This window comes from Mus caroli, unplaced genomic scaffold, assembly GCF_978045245.1.
Source record: "Mus caroli unplaced genomic scaffold, Mus_caroli_1 scaffold_19, whole genome shotgun sequence".
NCBI lineage: Eukaryota > Metazoa > Chordata > Mammalia > Rodentia > Muridae > Mus > Mus caroli.
The window spans coordinates 262,283-283,717 of NW_028227274.1; the positions used below are offsets into that span (position 1 = coordinate 262,283).

Genomic DNA, 21,435 nt, shown 5'->3' on the forward strand with positions numbered 1-21,435 from the left:
GACTTAGATGGGATGGGAGAAGTGCCATGTCCTAGGGCTGAGGAGAGACAAATCTTTTCTGTGTACTTTATTCAGTGACCAACAAATTAGAATGCTTCCCAGTCTGCTTAGTGAGAATAGGCTCTATTCACGACCTTTTATGTGTATCACAGACTGTCAGTTCTTTGGATAGGTCTTTCCTAGCACTGGGTAATTTACATATATGGCTCCAAATATGAGGGGGAAGGTATGCTCACTCCTGTGCAGCTTAAGCAATTGACCTGAACACTCTGCCTTTCTCTCTCTCCCTCTCTCTGCAGTTTCATCTTCTCTCTTACTTGAAGGAAGGACTGGAATGGTGCCCAGGCTGCTACTTCTGAAACACGGTCTGGAAAGATCTCTTAAGAGAACAAATTTTGTGCATGCAAAATTCATCCTGTTTGTTTCCCGTATTGTGAGAAATACTATCCCTTGTTGTCTTATATCCAAAGCCTTGAAAACTGTTCCATGTAGATTGTCCAATGTGTTTTTGTTTCCAGCAAGATAATCTGGTCCCTGTTAGTTGACTTTGGCAAAAACCTGAAGCTCATCCCTTTAGAGTACACTTCCTAGTCCCGCTCCTTCTGCTGACTTGAGGAACGCCCCCAGAAGAAAAGCAAAGGACTTCTTACCCAGGCTTTGGTTGCAGCTAGAATTCCTCACTAACACAGAAACAATAGTTTGCAAAAGTGGGGCCTTGGTTTGGAAAAAACGTTTTGTTATCTTGGGCTACATTTTTTGTTGTTTTTGCTTTTGTTTGTTTGTTTGTTTGTTTTTATGGCAGGAAGCAAGAATTCAAAGTTTAAGAGAGGTATGCCAGAATGAAGGGATTTTGTGGGCCAAATCACCATTAGAAATGATTGCTCTATGAAAGTGTATTGTGGAACAGGTAAACAAATGTAAAGGGTGAATACATACTCATTATAGAAGAGGAATAATGGTTTCTTTCTCATTGACTAAATAGTATTTTCTTCACACACTAATAAACACAACAATTATAATTGAAAATATGTATCATTTTCCAATTGGTGATAAAAAATTGAGTATGTTAAAGATTAACAAATCTACAAAAAATGAAATAATAATTAAAATTTGTATACTCAAATGGATCCACAGTTTACTTTCTAATAAATGTCTTTAAAAAAAAAGAAATTCTCAAAAACTATCAAAAATATATCCCTTGTATAACACACATACACATACCACCATTTATAATCTCATCTGTATCCTTTGGAATTGTTAGTTTTAATTATCAATTTAACCAATGTAGAAGCAGCTGGGATGAAAGTACCACTGAGGGATTATTTAGAGCCAGCTTGCATGTCAACATGTCTGTGGGGGATTATCTGGATTGCCTTAACTGATAGGAAGATCTAGCCTGAAAATGGGCAGCATGATCCCTGGTTTGGACCCTGTAGCAGAGTATAGAAAAACTGAGCCTCAGAAATGCATGCAATCATTTCTGTCTCCTCTTGACCCAATGTGATGTATCTATCTGAAATTCCAGCCACCTCGACTTCCCGGCTATGATGGACTGTAACCTGGAATTATGAGCTAAAACAAACTCCTCCAATGTTTAGTCAGTTTACTTTATCACAACAAAAGTAATGAAACTGGGACGGAAACAAATAGAAAGGATAGTAAGCTTGCTGCTATGACAAATCTGACCATAAGACCTTTAAGCTTGGAAACTGTCAGAGAAAGGTGGAGCCATTTGGTGTGTTGGACTAGTGTACTGGCTAGTTTTGTGTCAACTTGACACAGCTGGCGTTATCACAGAGAAAGGAGCTTCAGTTGAGGAAATGCCTCCATGAGTTCCAACTGTAAGGCATTTTCTCAATTAGTGATCAAGGGGGAAAGGCCTCTTGTGGGTGGTGCCATCTCTGGGCTGGTAGTCTTGGGTTCTATAAGAGAGCAGGCTGAGCAAGCCAGGGGAGGCAAGCCAATAAAGAACATCCCTCCATGGCCTTCTGCATCAGTTCCTGCTTTCTGACCTGTTCGAGTTCCAGTCCTGACTTCCTTTGGTGATGAACAGCAATATGGAAGTGTAAGCTGAATAAACCCTTTCCTCCCCAACTTGCTTCTTGGTCATGATGTTTGTGCAGGAATAGAAACCCTGACTAAGACAACTAGAAAAGCCATAGTGCTGGAAGAAGAGACACATGGACTATTCTTATGTAAGCTTGGAAGACAGTGATACTGAAAGAAAGACAGAAGAGGCCTGGCCGTGCTTCAGAGGGGAACAGGACTGGCTGGGTTTGGGACCATTCCTGTGTTATTTTATACAAGAATCTGCCTTTATTGTCTGTGTTCTGAAAACCTAGTTATGTTGAATTTAAAGGAAATAGACAGGCTTGCTTGGCAGAGGAAATTTGGGCAGGAGAGCATTCAGGCCAGTGCTGTAGAAGCAGCTGTCATGGATAGAGAGATCTGTACCACCATACAAAATCTTGTTCACTGCACCAATAGTGTGCTTTCCTTAGGGTCAGCACCCAAGAGGGCTTAGCTACATCCCAGGTGGCAGCAGAAGTTGGTAATGCTGTGTATGTCATCCATGTTGTTCTGGTTTTGACGGTATGAAAGATGTGAAAGGATGAAAGGGCATCCTGGAGAGCAGACACACTGGGACAAGAGTTGCTGCAGAGGCCCTGGGAGGCCATGGCACAAAAATGTGCCAGTGAAGCCTCAATTATCTGAGGATATTAAAGTCTGTGGGATGTTCACCAAGAATAAATACAGATATGGAGCTGGCCTAAGCCTGCAAGAGGAGTTGTGTGTGCTATAAGTGGAAGAGCTAGATGGATGGAGCCACCAAAGCCTTTCAGAACAATGAAGAAGACTGCATTGTGAGCTCCACATGCTAGAGATGCACCTGTAAGACCTGGTGTTCTGACTGCTGATTTGTGGAGGTGTTGTGATATGACAATTCATTTTCTATGGTGTATTCTTCCTGCTTAGAATAAGGTTGTGAACATGTAAACATGTGGAAAGTGTGTGACTTGTTTTTCATTTTATAAAGGTTCTCAGTTAAGATATTTTGGACTTTCTAAGATTTTGGTGAGTTTTCAAGTTTGCCTATATTTCATGAGGTAAGTGGGAGACTTTGGATAAAAGAGTGTGACTTTAAAGTAATATTTTTGCATGTCAAGTTTACAAAGGATCAAATTGTGACCATTCCTTTTGTCAATTTGATACAATGTAGAATCACCTGGGAAGATAGCGTGAAGTGAGGGATTGCAGTAGTAGCCAGGAACTCTTTCTCTCTACTTTGACTGTAGATGTAACATGACAGCTTCAAGCTTCGGCAGCCTTGGTGTTCCTACGTTGATGGAGTACAACCTGGACTTGAGATAAAATGAACCCTTTCAACTTGCAGTTGCTTTCTGTCAGTATATTCTACCACAGCAACAGAAACAAAACTAGGACATGAGTGATCTCAAAACACAACTAAGGCACATTTCATTTGAGTTTCTAGAAGCAAGGAGCTGCTACAATGAAGCAGAATGGAATCAGATATATTGCGGAGAGCCAACTGGTGACCCTTGTGCTTGCCTCACATGCCAAAATTATCTGGTTTTGGTATGTGCAAGGAAAAAATGTGTTGGTTTAAAGAGCCTTTTGGACACATAGAAGAGAGTGTGCGCTGGACATAACAAAGAGTACATAAATGTATTTTCTGTGTCCTCCCATTATATGGGACTTACCATCATAAAGTGTCTACAATCATGCTGTAATCTCATAATCCAGTATGAGTCGTTTGTACGTCCCATAACCTAGATTCTAAACCTGTGAAGATGGGTGGGGGAGATACAGTGACAGCTCTCAATTCTACATGACACTGAAGTACAGGATATACATACAATGTTCACGAAAATCTTCCAAGTTACTGCTCACTCTGTTCTCTGGGAGACAACAGGCAACATCTGATGGTTCTGAATGAGTGGCAAAGGCTTGGTTTATGGAAGAAATTAGATGAGAAGGAAAATGAGTTCCTGTGTATCTCTGAGAGTTTAGCCCAAATTCCAGCTCTCTCCCAAGCTGTCCTTAATTTTATGAATGCTTTTAAGCACTGATCAATCCACAGAAGTCATTCCTAGTTGCCTATTTACTACTTTTCCAGACCCAATCCTGTCTCACAAACAAACATGACAAGACAAGAAAAGACAAGATGCTGTGAGTGCCTGTCCTCTCTCTCTCTCTCTCTCTCTCTCTCTCTCTCTCTCTCTCTCTGTGTGTGTGTGTGTGTGTGTGTGTGTGTGTGTGTGTGTGTGTGACCAGCTATTTCAAATTCCTGTTGCCTTGATTTCCATGCTTTGATGGATTATCCAACCTGGAATTGTGAACTAAACTAAGCTCTTTCTATCCTAAGTTGTTTCTATCAAGAGTATTTTATCGTGGCAACAGAAACAAAACCAGGACCTACATTTTGGAAGTTATATATAAGGAAAAGTTATAGATAAGGAAATGGCAACTGGGTGCCAAACCACCTCCTACCCACTACCAGATCCACTATCAACCCTGTTGACAGTGTAGGAAGGTGGGCAGGTTCTTAACAAATCAGAGATCAGCCATAGGCAATGCAGCGACTATAGCCCGCTGTCCAATCAGTACCTGCTGGTGAGAGAAAGATGACATAGCAGCATAGGGTTAGGGATCCGAGTTTATACCTTGAGTCTTTTCCTTATAAAAACAACTATGGACGCTACTAGTAACAAAGCTATCACAATTGTAATGAATTTCATTTGAATGTTCTGGCATAAGGATATTTGATCATGGAGCTGGAGAGATGGCTCAGTCGTTTAGAACACGTGCTGCTCTTGCAGAAGACCTGAGTTCAGTTCCCAGCACCCATGTTGGAAGGCTCACAACTATCTATAACTCTAGCTTCAGGGAAGCTTCTGGCCTTCTTGGGAACCCACATTCATATACACATAGACATACACACAGGCAATTAAAAAGAAAGTAATATTTTATAAAAGAATACTTGATCAAACTGGATATTATGGCCCACATCTGTAATCCAAGCACTCAGAAGGCTGAGGCAAGAGAATTGTGAGTTTAAGGCCAGCCTAAACCTATGTGACAAATGTACATAGCTACATTCCAAAGAGCAAAACAAAATTGATCCAAGTTGTAAAATCGAAAATGACATATTGGGTTGTTTTTTAAACGTTAACATTCCTGAGGTTGCAAGAATTCACAACGGAGGGTCATCAGCAGAAACTCTCCAGACGGTCAGCAGGAAGCCTAGTACAGCACAAAGGCTGACCTCTAACCTCTTCCCCCGGCCCCCATTCCATTTGCAGAGCTTGAGGTCTTCCCTTTCAACTGAACATGTAGCCTGGCACATGCCAGGCAAGCGCTGTACACTGAACTCTGCTCCTAGAGCCCTGCAGTTGACCTCTACGAAATGGCCCAGTATTTGCAAGGCTGCTGATCCAGTGTAGCAATAAATTCATACTTGTGGAACTCATTCCAGATAATGGAAATATGTTGTCTCTTTCATTAGATAACAGCAAAGCAGCACAAACTTCTGTAGAAATTCATATACTACACACATAGTAGGAAGCTGTAGTAAATGCTCAGATACTTAAATAAATACCAAATAGTACAAAGAGCAACCAACATGGTTCTATTGAAAATTGTCTTCAACTGTGGCACCCAAGGACAGCAATACAATACTTTCTTTACAAAGTGACGATTATAAAAATCTATAAATGCATAAATTCATTTGTAGGCTATTCTCATGTAGTCATGTCATCAGGATACACTTCCTTTCATTCTTTCCTGAGGTATCTCTATGGGTTGATTTTATCTTACTACTGGAGAGATGCACTGCCTTTGATCACCCTTTCCTAAAATGATTCTTAAAACCTGCAAAACTTTTATTGCATAGGACACTATTCATGACAGAGAGACTGGGAACTGTAAATATGTTGCACTGGAACAAGTCTTACAAATACTTCATTTTAAGAATTTGTTACATACATTTTTTACAGTTTGTCTCTTCTAAAAAATTGACCTTAGAGGTAAGAGCAAATTAAATACAACAAAGCATCTTAGGAATGTTAGTTTTAGAAAGTTAGATGAATGATACAAAGGAAAAAGCCATAATTCTTGCCGGCTATATATTGTATTGCATTCAAAAGCAACTGTACATGCTGTAATCAGTTCATAGTTAAATATTTCTACTAATCTGTTTTGGGAGAGCAAATGTCTTTCAAAGTTTCAAGCTCCTCTATAAGCTTCTTGTTCTGAACTTCCAGCACTGCGACTCGACTCTCAAGACACTTCACATACTCTTTCTTTCGACGTCGACATTCTTTAGCAGCTTCCCTGAAAAAAGTAGAAGCAGAAGGGCAAACAAAACATATGTTGCATGCTATTGGCAATAGAGCAAGCTTGGTAATGTGAGGGGAGCTGCATTCCAACCCATGGAACAGTATTCCCAATTCACACTCTACAGCAGACTGTATTCTTAAGCAAGGGTTAAGAGACCCATCTACAAGTCCACATGGCCATTATGAGGATGCTGCATCGCCTGCCCCATTAGAGTTCACAGTCAACAAGGTCCAAGTCAAACACAGTTACTCTGCTTTATGGCAATAAAGGTCTTTGAGGGCCTTGAGTTCCTCAATGAGGGTCTTGTTTTGATTTTCAAGCACAGCCACACGATTTTCAAGACATTTGACATATTCTTTCTTCTTCCTGCGACACTCCCGGGCAGCTTCCCTGGAACCAACACAAGGCAAATGACAACAGGAACAACCTCCCAGCACAATCCAGAATGGCTCCGTGAACATCTGCCCCCCCCCTTCTACCCAGTCAACAGCCAACCAACCTTAGGAAAGTTAAACAAAGCTACACAACAAACAGAGCAAAGCAGATGCTTTGTAGAGAACAACAGACCAAATGAGGAGCACTGGTAGCTTTTCCCAAACAGTGTTCTCTTGGGCCATCCATGCCACGACAAGAAAGACCCTCAGTGTACAATAAACAACAATGAAAGGACCACACTCCCAGCAGAATCCCTACTAAGACATTCACAGATCCTTTCTGTTCTCTCAGTTAATTTTTGGTTGTCAAAAAACATGCATGCTCATCACAACAAGAAAATGTCACTTGATGAAAATGAGTTTAAGAATCCTATGAAGTCTCAAATGCCAATATTGAACAGTTGTGTACTTTGAGACTAAATCTCAACAAAACAATCAGTCACAGTTTTCAAAAACAACCTGAATAGAAAACACAACATAGATAAATTATAACAATAAATAAAACACATGGATGTTTATGCACTAAGGGAAAATGGGCACTGCTTGTGAAAATTAAAGAATGGCATATCATGACACAAAACTTAACAATGCAGACAATTTAAGCTGACAAGTGTTAGAATACCACAATTACAAATACAGAAAAGGAAGCTGGCATGGTGGTACATGTCTGTAGACCTAGCACTTGGGAGGTAGAGACAGCAGAACCACAAATACAAAACCAAGAGCTGGAGAGATCAGTGATTACAAACACTGGGTGCTTTCCCAGAGGACCTGGAAAATTCAATCCCAAGCACCCACATGCTGGCTCACGACTGTCTATAACTCCAGTTCCAGGCCACTAGGCATACATGTGTTACACAGATATACACTCAGGCCAAATACACATACACATTTAAAAAAAAAAAAAAAAAAAAGGTCCGGGCCAGCCTCAGTTACTTTACAAGCACAAGGCTAGTCAGAGGTATTTGGGAGCCTATCATAAATAAACAGACAGACAAATATAATGGCAGTTACTAGCTAACTGAACACATTTCACATCACATTAAGCAACCAAAGTGAAAAGACAGACCAACAAGCACCCAAATAACTGAAACTAACAAAGATAAAGTTAGTCACTTTTATGTCCCCATTTTCTCCTTTTTTTAAAAGTGGGACAGGATAGAGGCTACTTCACTTAATTGCTCTAAGGAGAGGCTTTATGATAAAGCTTTATTTGGGAATACTTAGTTCTCAGAAATTGCCAGTCACTGTCACTCAACTGATTTCACAAAGGTAGATACCAGTCACTGCAATGTCAGTTAGCAATACCATTCCCCAACTGTGACACATACAACAGACATGGCCAACTGCTGTATTTTTAGAAGAACTGGCTCTCATGGAATGGATGTCTCTTTCCTCATGCAAAGCAAGACAGCAGAAAACGAATGTTGAAATCTTGATGGGCTGCAGGAAAAAGAACAAGCCCTAGTTCCTAGCCAAGAGTGCTGTACTCACCCTGTGAACTCACCAAGGGCTGGACAACTGAGCAGTGAAAAAACTAAAACATGTCAAAGTAAATGGAGCCTGGTAAAGCAGGGGTTACAGTAATCCAAATGGTGCACTGTGGGGAGGGTCAGCACACTCCCAGAATAGCTGCCAGTCAGGGAATTGAAATTTATTTATAAGTACCTATGTTTTCATCATTAAATATATTAAACTCTAAATATAAAAGGAAGACAGTCTTCCCATACAAATTTTAAATGAAAATTTAAATACAGTGTTGTGGGGTGGTCAGCTTTTCACCCCTTGCTTACTGTAAATATCCAAAGTCTGTATCAGACACTGTGTGTGAGATGTGACTGGAGTCAAAATGTCCCAAGCACAAAGCTTTAGTGATCACACAAGTGGTTGGCACGTTCCTAAGGACTCTCAGCTGTGGAGAACACCTGTTTCTTCTATTAATAGGTAGCTCGGTTTGCAGGCTTGAGTTTGACCAAATACCTGCTCAGCATGGAGAGGAAATCATATGGCAACTGCAGAAAAAGGGTGAAGAGCCAGGTGTGCTGCACACCTGTACCAGCAACACTCAGAAGGTGAAGGAAGGCAAGAGAAGCACATGTCTGAGGCCAGCCTGGGCCACACCGTCTCAAAGCCAATTTCAAGCTAAACAGGAAATGGTGACCAGGCTACAAGGAATCAAAGCTACTGCTGACAAGTGTGATAGGGATATAATTATCTGTTATCAATGTCAGCTGATACCTGACCATGCTCTTGCTAACTGTAAAGCCTGCATCTTCTCCATGAAGTCCAGACTTTACATCAAGATCCTTTTGAGGTGACCTTGCTATAAGGACAGAGGAAGGCTCTGAAAGAAAGAATTGCTAGGCAGCATAGCCTACTTCTGGTCCCCTGGCTCTATGATCTTGGCCAACTTGCCACTTAACCATTCCAACTCCAGGTCTTCATTTCCAGAGTGAGGCTAGAATTACTCTGTGCTCACAGAATTGGGTAAGACGTAAGGAAACTGGAGGAACAAGTGCTTGAAATTTGCTAAGCTAATGCTGAGTCACCCAAGAGCCATATGCTGCTGCTTTTCTCTAGCTATCTCTAGTCTGACACTGGCAGGCTAAATAATTCTCCTCAGAGTCCCGTATAGTGGGGCCCTATTTCTAGCCAATGAAATGTAAGTAAAAGCAGACAGGAACGTCTTCTGAACTGAGATATCTGCACTCTTTGACCACAGGCCCTCCTCCTTTCTTCCTGTCATCACCAACAGCAGACATCCTGTGGTCCTGATGACAAAAATGTACATGCTGAAGATGGGGCAGCAAGGAGCCCGGTCCCTGGAGACACAAGAGACCTTTGTTCTGGCTGTACATACCTCTGTACCTGCCAGAAAGATTTCCCATATATGCCAGTAATTATTAATTACATAATTTAAATATAGGTGTGTGCCAGTCTGACCTATATGCTGGAAACCAAACTTGGTTCTTTCTGAAGAGCAGCAAGTGCTCTTGACCTCTAAGCCACCTCTCCAGCCATTCCTTCTGGATCTTTAAACAACACTGCTGATGAAAAAATATGACCTGGGATAGAGCACTGATAAATGTTTCTATCTTTATCACCCTATTTCTAATGTATGTGTATTCACCATCTACTGATCTAGGCAAGCAATAAATTTGGCAAATGTAGCCAACTTAAGGAGTTACACGGTATATGAAATTGAATTTTTAAAAAAAGATTTATTTTTGTTTCTTATAAAAGTTTTTGTTATAGTTGTTTGTTTGTTTTTGTCACCGTGGGTAGCCTAGAACTGTATTATGTAGACCAGGCTGGCCTCAAACTCATTATATCCACCTGCCTCTTCCTCCAAAGTGCCGAAAAGGTGTACACTCAGTCTTATTTTTATGTGTATAGGTGTTTTGCAAGAATTTATGTATGTGCAACATGTGCATGCCTGGTGCCTATGGAGGCAAGAACAGGGTACCAATCACCTGAGAAATGGAATTACAGGAAGTTATGAACCACAATGTGAGAGTTGGGAATCAAACCCAGGTCTTCTGCGAGAACACTAAGTGCTCTTAACTGCTAAGCCATCTCTCCAATCCTTATTTTTATCTGTGTGTGTGTGTGTGTGTGAGAGAGAGAGAGAAGCCATCTCTCCAATCCTTATTTTTATCTCTGTGTGTGTGTGTGTGTGTGCAAGCACATGCCTGTATAGGTGCCTTTGAATACTAGAAGAGGGAGCATGGAGTTACAAGGTACTGTGAGCCACTGGATATAGTTGCTGGGAACAGAACTAAGGTTCTCTGAGGAACACTAAATGCTCTTAACTGCTGACTTATCTCTCTTAGCTCCCAAACTGTCATTTAAAGAACCACTGCCACAACTTAGATTAACTAGGTTGGAAACATCTAATAAGACTGTCAAAGACCACAGTCTACTTCTGTTCTACAGACCAGCAAAGCAGCTGACCCCACCTAACGTGCTTTATTTTCTTGCAATTAGGATATACTCTAACACTAAAGAATAGGTGACAAAATATACTGGGAAACAGTTAAGGCAACTCTGTTCATTTTGAAAATCAAACTGAGTTGTACCATTCTCCACAATAACTAAAGAATTAATATGCAAGTCGAGTAAATAAACTGTTACTACTTAAGTGTGTTTTTAACATGGCAGGCTGGTACCTAAGCAGGGAGAGAAGTGGAGGCGCTCAAGAGACAGACTCAGAAAACAAGTGGGAGATGAGAGAGGACTGCAAGCGCTCCCACTACAACATTAGCCATTAGCTAGATGGCAGGGACATGAGGAGGTTCCATTATTTTTTTATTTATACATGACTAGAATGTCAAAAGAACATGTACTTTATTGTGCTGGTGTAAAAACAATACAGAGTAGTTAGAATGATAAAATATAAAACAATGCTTTAATACTTAAATTTATTTTGCTAATAAAGAAGCTAAAAAATTGGGGACAGAAATGTATCTCAATGTTTGCCTAGCATGCCCTAGGTCCCAGGTTCTATCTATAATACCAATTTAAGGGGTAAAATGTACTTACCAGAATACTATTTCACAAAAATATATAAAACAAACTTATCATAAAGAATATAATAGGGCTAGAGAGATGGCTTAGCAGTTAAGATCGCTGACTGCTCTTCCAGAGGTCCTGAGTCAATTCCCGGCAACCACATGGTGGCTCACAACTATCTGTAATGGGATCTGATGCACTCTTCTGGTGTGTCTGAAGAGAGCAATGGTGTACTCATATACATAAAATAAATAAATCTTTTTAAAACTTCTTCATTAGTGAACTATTTTTAATATATATACATATATTATAATAATACTGTTTTTAAAGATTACATATTTTTTGATATTCCTCACAACATGAAGAAACATATCTACTGCTTATCTTCATAAGCATCAATGACCAGGAACTCACCAGAAGGAAACTATCATCACGGGCAGAGCATAAGCACACACACAAAGCCACACAACACTTAATCTGAGAAACAGTTTTGCAAATGTACATTAAGAATTCCGCAGTAGCAAATGTTTCCTACAGTGGCTCTAGATTACCCAGTACTTTACCTGTTTTTCATCAGCCTCAGCTCCCGCTTGCGAGTTGCTTCTTCTGCTAGTTGCTGGGGACTGTGCAGGCTTCCTGGTGAGGCAGCCATCACCACACCTTGTGGCAAAGCGGTAGTAGGAGCTCGGATCTGGTAAGTTGGCATGTCACCTGTGGCAGCTGCAATGGAATAAGGTATTACAAGTTTATATCACCAATCCACTCACTAATGTTTTATATAAAATTAACCTAGAAATAGTATACTTTGTACATGTCAGTAAAGATTGTTTTGTAGAGGTAAAAATTATTGTTCCTAGTAGTATAAGGATCTTAAACATGAAGAATTATATTTGACAAATTAGAACAAAGCTACAAGTACTCTAGCCTGTTCCCGACATTTTAGAAAATGTCTTAGTTCATTTTAGATCTCTTTTAGCAATAGGGGTTTTGACTACGGTTTAGCCTGTATCAGCAGTGTGGTAGTAACTATAAGGAGCTGTTCTTTGGGGACAGGAGTGAAGATCCCTGCTCTGCAGTCTGATGCCTTCCCCAGTGAAAACACTTCCACTGTAGCAAATTCCACCAAGTTCAAATACATCAATATGACCTCACTCAGTGTCAAGTTGAGAAGAGATGTGCTCACAAACGGAAATGACCTGAAGATTATTCGCAATTATAAGTATTTGAGGACTATTGCTGCTTTCAATGGAATCTATTTAAGTATGTGAACATATACATACACTGATAATTGATAATAACAGCTAGTTCCACAACCATCTCACAAAAGTTTTGAAACTTAACAACTGGCTCTAGCAAGTCAGTAAAGGCAACACAAATACTCTAAGTAGGCATAGCCATCCTCGAGAAGCTTCAGCTGCGACTGCCATTTGCCTGTACCTAAAACAGAGTTCTATAGATATCTGTAGATATAGATATTCTATAGCTATATATCTATAGAAAGCCTCCCAAAACCGAAATAAGAAAAAAAAAAAAAAGAAAAAGGCTAAGGCAAGGGAAGGAATCTAATTGGCTGTATATTCAGTAATGGTAACAGAAAGAACTGGAAGAAAAAAACAATAAAGTTCTTAAATCAGCATCTTGAGTAAAGTCCTCAATTTATTTTCATGACACTTGCAAACACTATACACAAGGACATCTCATTAGAAGTGCAAATTGTAAATATTTAAAGAGAAAATGACATATAAAAACTAACATCGTGCAATAAGAGAGAAGAGTGGGAACCTGGCCTAAGGTCCTCCCATCTTTCTTTACCCACATCCAGGGAAGGCTGTAAGTCAACAAATGCTGAAACAATGTCCCAGCTGGAGGCTGCCCAGAAATCTACACAATAGCCAGTGACCAAGTTTGCACACCCCTGCCCTCAAATCTTGCTGGCAACCTGAATTCCAACCCTTCTTTGAAACTGCTCACAAACATGTGTAAAAACAATCCTAAAAATGTGCAGCGTGTGAGGGGTTCTTCTGTTGCTGCCATGTCCTAAATATAGAAAGTGCTTTTCTAAGAGGGAGAGGCAGGCAGGAAAAGGAGGAAGCAATTGGTCATGGTTTCACCGTTCTCTGCCCTGTTATACACACTCACTACTTTCTTTCTTTCTTTCCTTTCTTTCTTTCTTTTCTCTTTCTTTCTTCTTTCTCTTTCTTTCTTTCTCTCTTTCTTTCTTTCTCTCTCTCTTTCTTTCTTTCTCTCTCTCTTTCTTTCTTTCTTTCTTTCTTTCTTTCTTTTTTGGTTTTTCAAGACAGGGTTTCTCTGTATAGCCCTGGCTGTCCTGGAACTCACTTTGTAGACCTGGCCTCGAACTCAGAAATCCGCCTGCCTCTGCCTCCCAAGTGCTGGGATTAAAGGCGTGCGCCACCACACCAAACAGGCATCAGAAACCTGTTTTAAAGTGAGTAGTTGAAAAGGGTGAATCCTTGTGTGTGAAGTAAAAGAGAATGGATATTGGATCCACGTCTGGCCACTATTTTCTATAAGTGAGAACAGAATGTTTGAAAGCTGGTTTAAGGGCATTCTTTTCATCTTTTTATGGGAAGAGGAAAAGAGACACACCACAGATAAAGTGCATACCAGAAACAGCATATCAAAAACAAAGCAAAGCAAAGCAAAGCAAAGCAAAGCAAAGCAAAGCAAAGCAAAGCAAAGCAAAGCAAAGCAAAGCAAAGCAACAACAAAAGACCTTTTGTCTGTCTACAGAAGCTACAGAAGTCCTTGGAAAACCAGACTTGGTAACATGAGGGACAAGGGCAATACCAAACAGGGCATTCTTTAAATCTGTCAAAGCGATTTAAAGCTTAGTCACTTTGCATCTGAAGGGGATGACATATAGGATATATTAGCTCTGATATATCCGAGAAGTGCAGCTTCATTGTGCCTCAGATGTATATTCATTCTGTTTGTTATAACACAAGTCCAGAATGCCAACTCACTACTTCAAGCAAGTAGGAATTAGTGTAACTACATGCAAATATAATCATCGTAAAGTACATTAAAATGATGGGGAAAATGTTTGAGGGAATCTAAATATCAGATTTCTTTTAAACAAGTTATGAGAACATGTTTGTGTTGGCATCAGTCTCTAACATTACAAATTCGGTGGTAATTTCTAAGAACCATCCTACATTCTTTTATTCCTGTACTATTTATAAAGCCCAATTACTAGCCTATCTAAGTACTAAAGGTATCAAAATTATTTTGTAAGGTTTTTTTAGATAAGATCTTGCCACGTAACTCAGATTGGCATTAAGCTTTCAATTTTCTTGCCTCAGTCTTCTAAAGGCTGGGAGTTACAAAAAGGTGCCACCATACCTGACTTTAGAATTTCATATTTATCTTTTGAGAATCCATAAATCATGTATAGGAGCTTAAAAATCATGACTGACAATAAATAATAAGAAAAACGTATTTGTACTGCTATAGTTTACTCCAAGTTTATTCTCAGGTAGGCAAGAATGTTCAGAGAAGTCAAGAAAAGTATTGTTTCATTTTATGCTCTGGAATCTAGCACAGAACTTTGTATGAAGGGTGCTTAATGGACTAATGTACCCTCTACAAAGTCAATTTTAAACTCCCTAGGGTATTGCACAGGCATGCTACCATCTGAGTGTTTAATAAGCATTCTTCTGTAGACATGTTATTGTAACTGTCTTTAACACAAAGGTATATAAAGTCCCATGAAATGCCACATGTTCATTCAATCCAGCATTTCTTGACAAGAGACATTGTTCTTCCTAAATACACTTTAGATACATCTAACATGGCAGCTTAGAGGCAGGGATTCTAATAGTGTGTTTCTAACTATCTAACTCCTGTCATGAAAAACAATCCCTGGAGTTGTCAATTCTGATCATGAACTTCATACCTCTCTTTTTTCAAGCTCTAACACGGTACAGCAGAAAAGGCATTGGATTTGGGTACTGGGTACTAGTCCAGCTCTGCCACTTACCAGCCATGTGACTTGGGGCAAGGTCAGTCTCCTCATCTGTAAAATGGGGATACATCATCTCATTTCATACTCACAAGAAACCCTGTAATACATGTCAAAGTGTCTAGCATAGTGCCTGGCACACAGAAGACATTTAACACATTAGTTCCCTTCTAATCCCCTCCCTTGGTGTCTGAAATACAGTGTTCCAAATTATGCTTATACTATATGTAGCTACAAGGTTTATAACATCACCAATAATTTTTCCCATTAGAATTTCACCTTCTAACAAGTTTGATAAATCATAGTGTATAACTCCTAGTCCTTAGGGAAAAGAAGTCAGATACAGAAACAAAGAAATAAATAACAAATACCTCAAGTGCTTATTTTGATAGCTTTCAAAAAAAAAAAAAACTATTTGTCAATACCTCGAGAAGATTGTTATTTTATTATTTATTTATCAGGGTGTCTACTGACTGAATACCAGGGGCTTTGTTGGTTTGGTGTTTTGGGACAGGACCTTGAACTCATAATCTTTCTACTTCAGCTTCCAGAGTACTGGGATCATAGACATAAGCCACCATACCTATACAATTTCCCACCTTTATGCCATTTCACTGATCTTAAGAACAGTAAAGGACCCTGTCTCGAGTGAGGCTATGCCAGTGCCTGGCAAATACAAAAGTGGATGCTCACAGCCATCTATTGGATGAAACACAGGTCTCCCAATGGAGGAGCTAGAGAAAGTAGCCAAGGAGCTGAAGGGGTCTGCAACCCTATAGGTGTAACAACAATATGAACTAACCAGTACCCCCCAGAACTCGTGTCTCTAGCTGCATATGTAGCAGAAGATGGCCTAGTCGGCCATCATTGGGAAGAGAGGCCCCTTGGTCTAGCAAACTTTATATGCCCCAGTACAGGGGAATGCCAGGGCCAAGAAGTGGGAGTAGGTGGGTAGGGGAGCATGGTTTGGGGGGGAGGGGAGAGGGGACTTTCGGGATAGCATCTGAAATGTAAATGAAGAAAATATCTAAAAACAAAACAAAACAGTAAACAGCAGGGGTAACTCAGCAATCATCCTTGTAACCGAGGAGAGTTAGTTTCCCAAAGCTCCAAAACCCACTGCATCTTCCTTATCCCTCACCCAATTTTCTATCTCAAACAGCACACCAATGCTTGTAGCTCCCACTTCAGGCCTCTCTGTGCCTCACGTTCCATTCTGTCACAGTTTCCCTTCCCATTGCTCCTTCTTCTCCATGTCAACAAAATCATATAAAGGTGACTAACAAGCAGTGAGAATTTTCAACTGTGTTTAAAGTCTTATATAGAATTAAGACATTAAATGATTGATGTTTAAGACCAGAGAACAAGGTATAAAAGTAACGGTCATGCATACCTGACAACCTGAGTTTGATCCTTTGGAACCCATGAGGGAAGAGAAGCAACTCCTCAAATCTGTCCTCTGTCATCCTCATGCATGCCATGGCATCAGCTGCACACACACACGTGCACACACACACACACACCTGCACACATACAAACTAATAATAAATAAATTTTAAATATTTTCAGTTTTTATTTATTTATTGAGGTATAGTTAACAAATTAAAATTATATATATGTATAATCAAGGTGTACAAATGATATTTGATGCATTGATATACAATATGAAATGATTAACATATTCAACCCAAGATACACATAAAGGGACTTCTTTTTTTTTTTTCAATGAAAGTCTTAAAAGTTAGGAAATTTATGAAAAATACAGGAAGTCATAAATACTGAAAATTTAAGGTTCTACAGAAAGACAAATGCTCTATTGCCTTATCAGAATAGTAGTCTAGGAAAGAACTCCATTTTGATTACTTACAAGTGGTGCTAGCTTCACTTTATACATTGTAAAAGCTATGTCTTGCATGCTATTATGATCTATGCTACATTAGCATTACTTATCAGTGTCATGAGAGCAGTGTGAGCAGAATTAGAAGCTTATGAGAACCTGAGCTGCTTCACTTCTGGCTGGCTTTGTAACTCGGAAGAGTCCCTGCCTACTCTGATCTGCATGCAGTGATACTACTACCTGTGGAGTAGTGCGTGTCCTATGTGAAGGGTGAGCATGAATATAAAGCACCTCTCCTTTTCCAGTGTTTCATATGGCTTCCTCTAGGTGGGCCTCCAAGGCTTCAACCTCTATTTCCTTCCTTCCGTGTCTCCTTTACAATCTGAGTACTTTGCTAGCTCTTTCATTAACTTGTATTCATTTACTTGTAATATATTTTATATATATATATATATTTACATAAATGCAAAGTGTTGACAGGCAGTATATTCAGATAGAAAAATAAGATAGGAAAAAGTAAAATATACCAAACACTGCATTAAATATATTCACCAAGTAGAGACAGCATGATAGCTGTCCTATGAGCTTTGAGGCCTTACTGAACTCACAGCAGGTTATTCTTCTATCTACTTCCAATCCAAGTATAATTTGCTTTAATATCGACTTAAAAAGTTAAACCCTAATCAAAATCATCCCTTAACGTTAAATTTTCCTAAGAGAAATCACAAAAGTGGTATGTATCCCTGTTCTCCTACATCAAACACTAAGATACTATTTCCCAAATCTGAATAGTTGAAAAGTATGTTTTAACAATTCTGAAATGCCTCTTGAATACAAGCTATTACAATCCAGGTCTTAAAACAGTAAACTCAGTTCCAAACATAATCAATTATAAATAAGACTAAAAAAGAACAATACAAATTTACATTACACCAAGCAGAATTAACAATATCATTCTTTTATTTGATTCCATGATCCTATTAGAGATGCCATAAAGATCTTTTCTAGGGCAGTCATCAACATAAGCCTGATTTGAGTGTGGATCTCAGGCATACATTACAGATCATGGGTCATAAAATCAATTTCATGGGTCAAGATAACATTTAAAGCAAAAAAGAAAATTAGATAGAAAATAATTGTGTTTTGTGTTACTTTTATGTGAAACTTGTTTTATATAAGTTCAAAGTGACACATACATATCACTGTGTCATGATGTAAATGCTGGTGGTGATCAAAGGTTTCTAAGTCCTTAATCTAAGCCAATTTCCCCAGCTTGACAACCCATACTATCCCAGAGTCAAGAATCCAAAGACTGCTAAGAGCATTTCTGCCACACTCCCAAAAATGTTCTTCAATCGCGTGCAGTTTTGCTCATTAATAAAAAGGATATAAATTTCATTTATTGTTTTCAATATAACACCTTTTCAAATGTCACTGAGAAAAGTGAAAGATTCAGAAAAATAGTTATTTCCAAACTACAGTTGGGTCTTCAACATTTATAAGTTTTAGTGTTTTTGAAAATTTTAAATTTGAAGCTGTAGCTTAGTGCTGTTAAACAAACTATAAGAAGAAAGTGCTTCAAAGATAACATGTTCATTCTATCAACATAAGAATATATAATTCACAAGCAATGGCTAAAATTTTAATATAAATGCATACCTTAATTATTCACCTTTATATATACTTGATACTTTAATCATTCTATTTTATTGTATTACTACATCCTTTCCTGCTCTGACAGTCAAGTGGTGAATAGAAATTTAAAGTTTGCTTAGAAGAAACAAACCAACATTTTTTTCTAAAATAAATGCGTGCACACACATAAAAAAAAAAAGTAATTGATTTCAGGATCACACTACAACAGTGTCTGGTTTGGGGCTCCTCTGTTGCTCCATAGCTGCTGCAATCTACAGCACATCTACAGACTTCACAAAAAGCACCATCTGACAAAACAACAGCTTCTTAAGGAACATCACAGAAACAATGCAATGTGAGCTAAATTGTGGGGAAGCCTTGTAATCCTCTTTATTCTCAATTCAACTGCAAATTCAAAACTGGGTTACAAATAAATCCAACAAACAATGTCACAAACTACACAAAGGTCACTGGTAACTCAGTATTTCAAAATCACTTATCTATAATTAAGAAAAGCAAAACCTAATGAACTTATTACAAAGCTTAAGTAGAAAAGGCTGAGGAAACAATGAAAGACAAAAACACGTCCCTTACAAGGCACTAGAGGGCACTCTGTCTATGAATCTAGCAAGCACGAAAACCTCGGCCTAAATATAGCCCACTTGTCACTAGGCAGGTGCTGGGAGAGCCTCTCCGAAGGTAATGCAAGCATTACAGGTGCCCTAATACGTTCCTATCTTCAAGCAGATACTTACCACAAGAGAAATGCTAAAGTCAGACTTGCTATTCGATCTAAAGACGTCCCCGCAGCCAAAAGCGGTGGTGAACTAGTTAACAAACTTGCAATCTGTCCGCCAAGCTTGACAAAGCAGAAAGGAACTGACTAAATCACAACATGACTCGGAGCTGACGTCAATGTGCTTGGAGTTTAACTTTTCCACTTCCCCGCTGAAACACGATTCCAGGAAATGTAATGACGTCAGCCCTTTGAACTCAATTAGCTGAAGAGCAGACCATTTTTTAAAGGCAGGAGGAAAGAACTAGCAGGCTGAAAAACATCCATTCTTAGCACACTGTTTCCCCTATCCCGTGCACCTAGTAGCTCAAGTGTTTACAACATGGACATCAGATATTTTAACTGGTAGCTAGACTGAATTTCCAACAGGTTGCAGATAAATTATTAGCCTAGTTTAGTGAGGCAGAACGACTAGGATAAGTGGAGAAAGGGGAAGAGAAAAGCAGGGCGAGCAGGCAGATCACTGCCTTCCTCAACAGAGCATTAAAGCCCTGGAGCAAAGATACAATAGCACTATAAACAAGCAATCGCACTCTAATGGCTTAACAAAAGCATGAAAAGAAACTTCTTATGCATAAGCAACTGCAAAAAAAAAATCACACTTTCTAAAACACTCAAAAGTTCCTAAATATTTCTAAATCCTGTATTAAAACAAAACAAAATTAATGTAAATCCCCCTTTAAGTTCTTACCAGTTTCATCTCCAGTTACAGCCATGTTGGGCTTTTGCATATAGAGTGGTCTTATTGGCCGTACCACAGTCCAAATAAAGTGTTCCAAACTAGCAAGCATATGTAAGATAAGTAGGAGCACTGACATCACAGTGACGTCACCAGCCTATCACTGCCATCAATGTGCAGCTCACTGGAAGCAAAGCCCTGTAAAAACTCTTCCTGTAATAAACTATCTGAATGTTCTTGTTTCTCACTTTTGACATAAAAATCTTTTCATATGAGCTCTGACAAAAAATAAAAATGAGAAGTTACAGAGTTGTAGCTCATGAAGCTGTGGCGATAGGAGGAGAAATGAGCCCTATCTGTTTCTTAGAACCCAAAGAAGGAAGCATTTGGAGATCCACATTTCAGGGACTGAACAAAAAATCCTGACAGTCCCTGTGAAGGCTCTATGCCCCAATATACAGGAATACCAGGGCCAGGAAGGGGGAGTTTGCAGGGGGTGGGGGAAGGGGATGGGAGAAAAGGTTTTCGGAGGGGAAACCAGGAAAGGGGATAACATTTGAAATGTAAATAAAGAAAATATCTAATAAAAAAAAATCCTGACAGTCAATACAAAAAATAAAATATATTTCATAGGCAGTTCTAAACTTATTGAGGTAGAAATATCCAGGTACCTGTATTCAGTTACTTTTATTTGCTAAATCATTTGCTATCACACCATAAAATCTAGCTGTTCCCAGAGTGACTTGGAATTTGTTCACATTACCTGAAATGAGGAAATGCTGACAGTCTAGAAACTCACTATGCCAAAGCAGCAAGTGGTATACAGTGTCTTCCTTAACTGGCAGAGTAATGTGAACTTGCTGATATTTGACCCTTTTGACCCATATAAATAGAAATTTGCAATTCAATGTAATACCATGAAATTTAATGATTTTAAAATTCATAACTAAAGTTGCTATTCATATTTTTAATGTTAGCTTTTATTTGGATAACTTGAGATTTCTGCACATGAAAAGCTGGACAATTACTGAAATCTTAACAATATCAAGGTCATAAAGAAGTTGACATATGTTCTAAGACATACCAGGCTCCACAGCATGGAATATTTTTTCACCTTTACTGAAGAAAGAAAGAAAAAAAAAAAGCCCTGACATGTTGCTTCATGAGATCTTCTCTCCCCTATCCCCAGTAGGTTGTAAA

At 39.1% G+C, this 21,435-nt stretch overlaps 1 protein-coding gene across 29 annotated transcripts in view; it reads right to left on the reverse strand.

Annotated features, from left to right (window-relative positions):
- Positions 1–1,141: 1,141 nt before the first annotated feature.
- Crem (cAMP responsive element modulator) overlaps positions 1,142–21,435 on the reverse strand; it is a 70,623-nt gene continuing 50,329 nt past the window's right edge. For 2 of the 29 annotated variants that reach the window (XM_029472192.2, XM_029472194.2), the window contains 3 exons: positions 15,307–15,342; positions 11,870–12,026; positions 4,565–6,750 (listed from right to left, as the gene is read on the reverse strand). In XM_029472192.2, coding sequence (XP_029328052.1) covers positions 6,606–6,750; positions 11,870–12,026; positions 15,307–15,342 — 338 coding nt within the window. In that variant the 3' untranslated portion in view covers positions 4,565–6,605. Of the gene's footprint in view, positions 6,751–11,869; positions 12,027–15,306; positions 15,389–19,515; positions 20,174–20,247; positions 20,408–21,435 lie in introns of those variants that run through there. The other 27 variants (XM_085833594.1, XM_085833595.1, XM_029472201.2 and 24 more) reach the window with 26 other exon arrangements.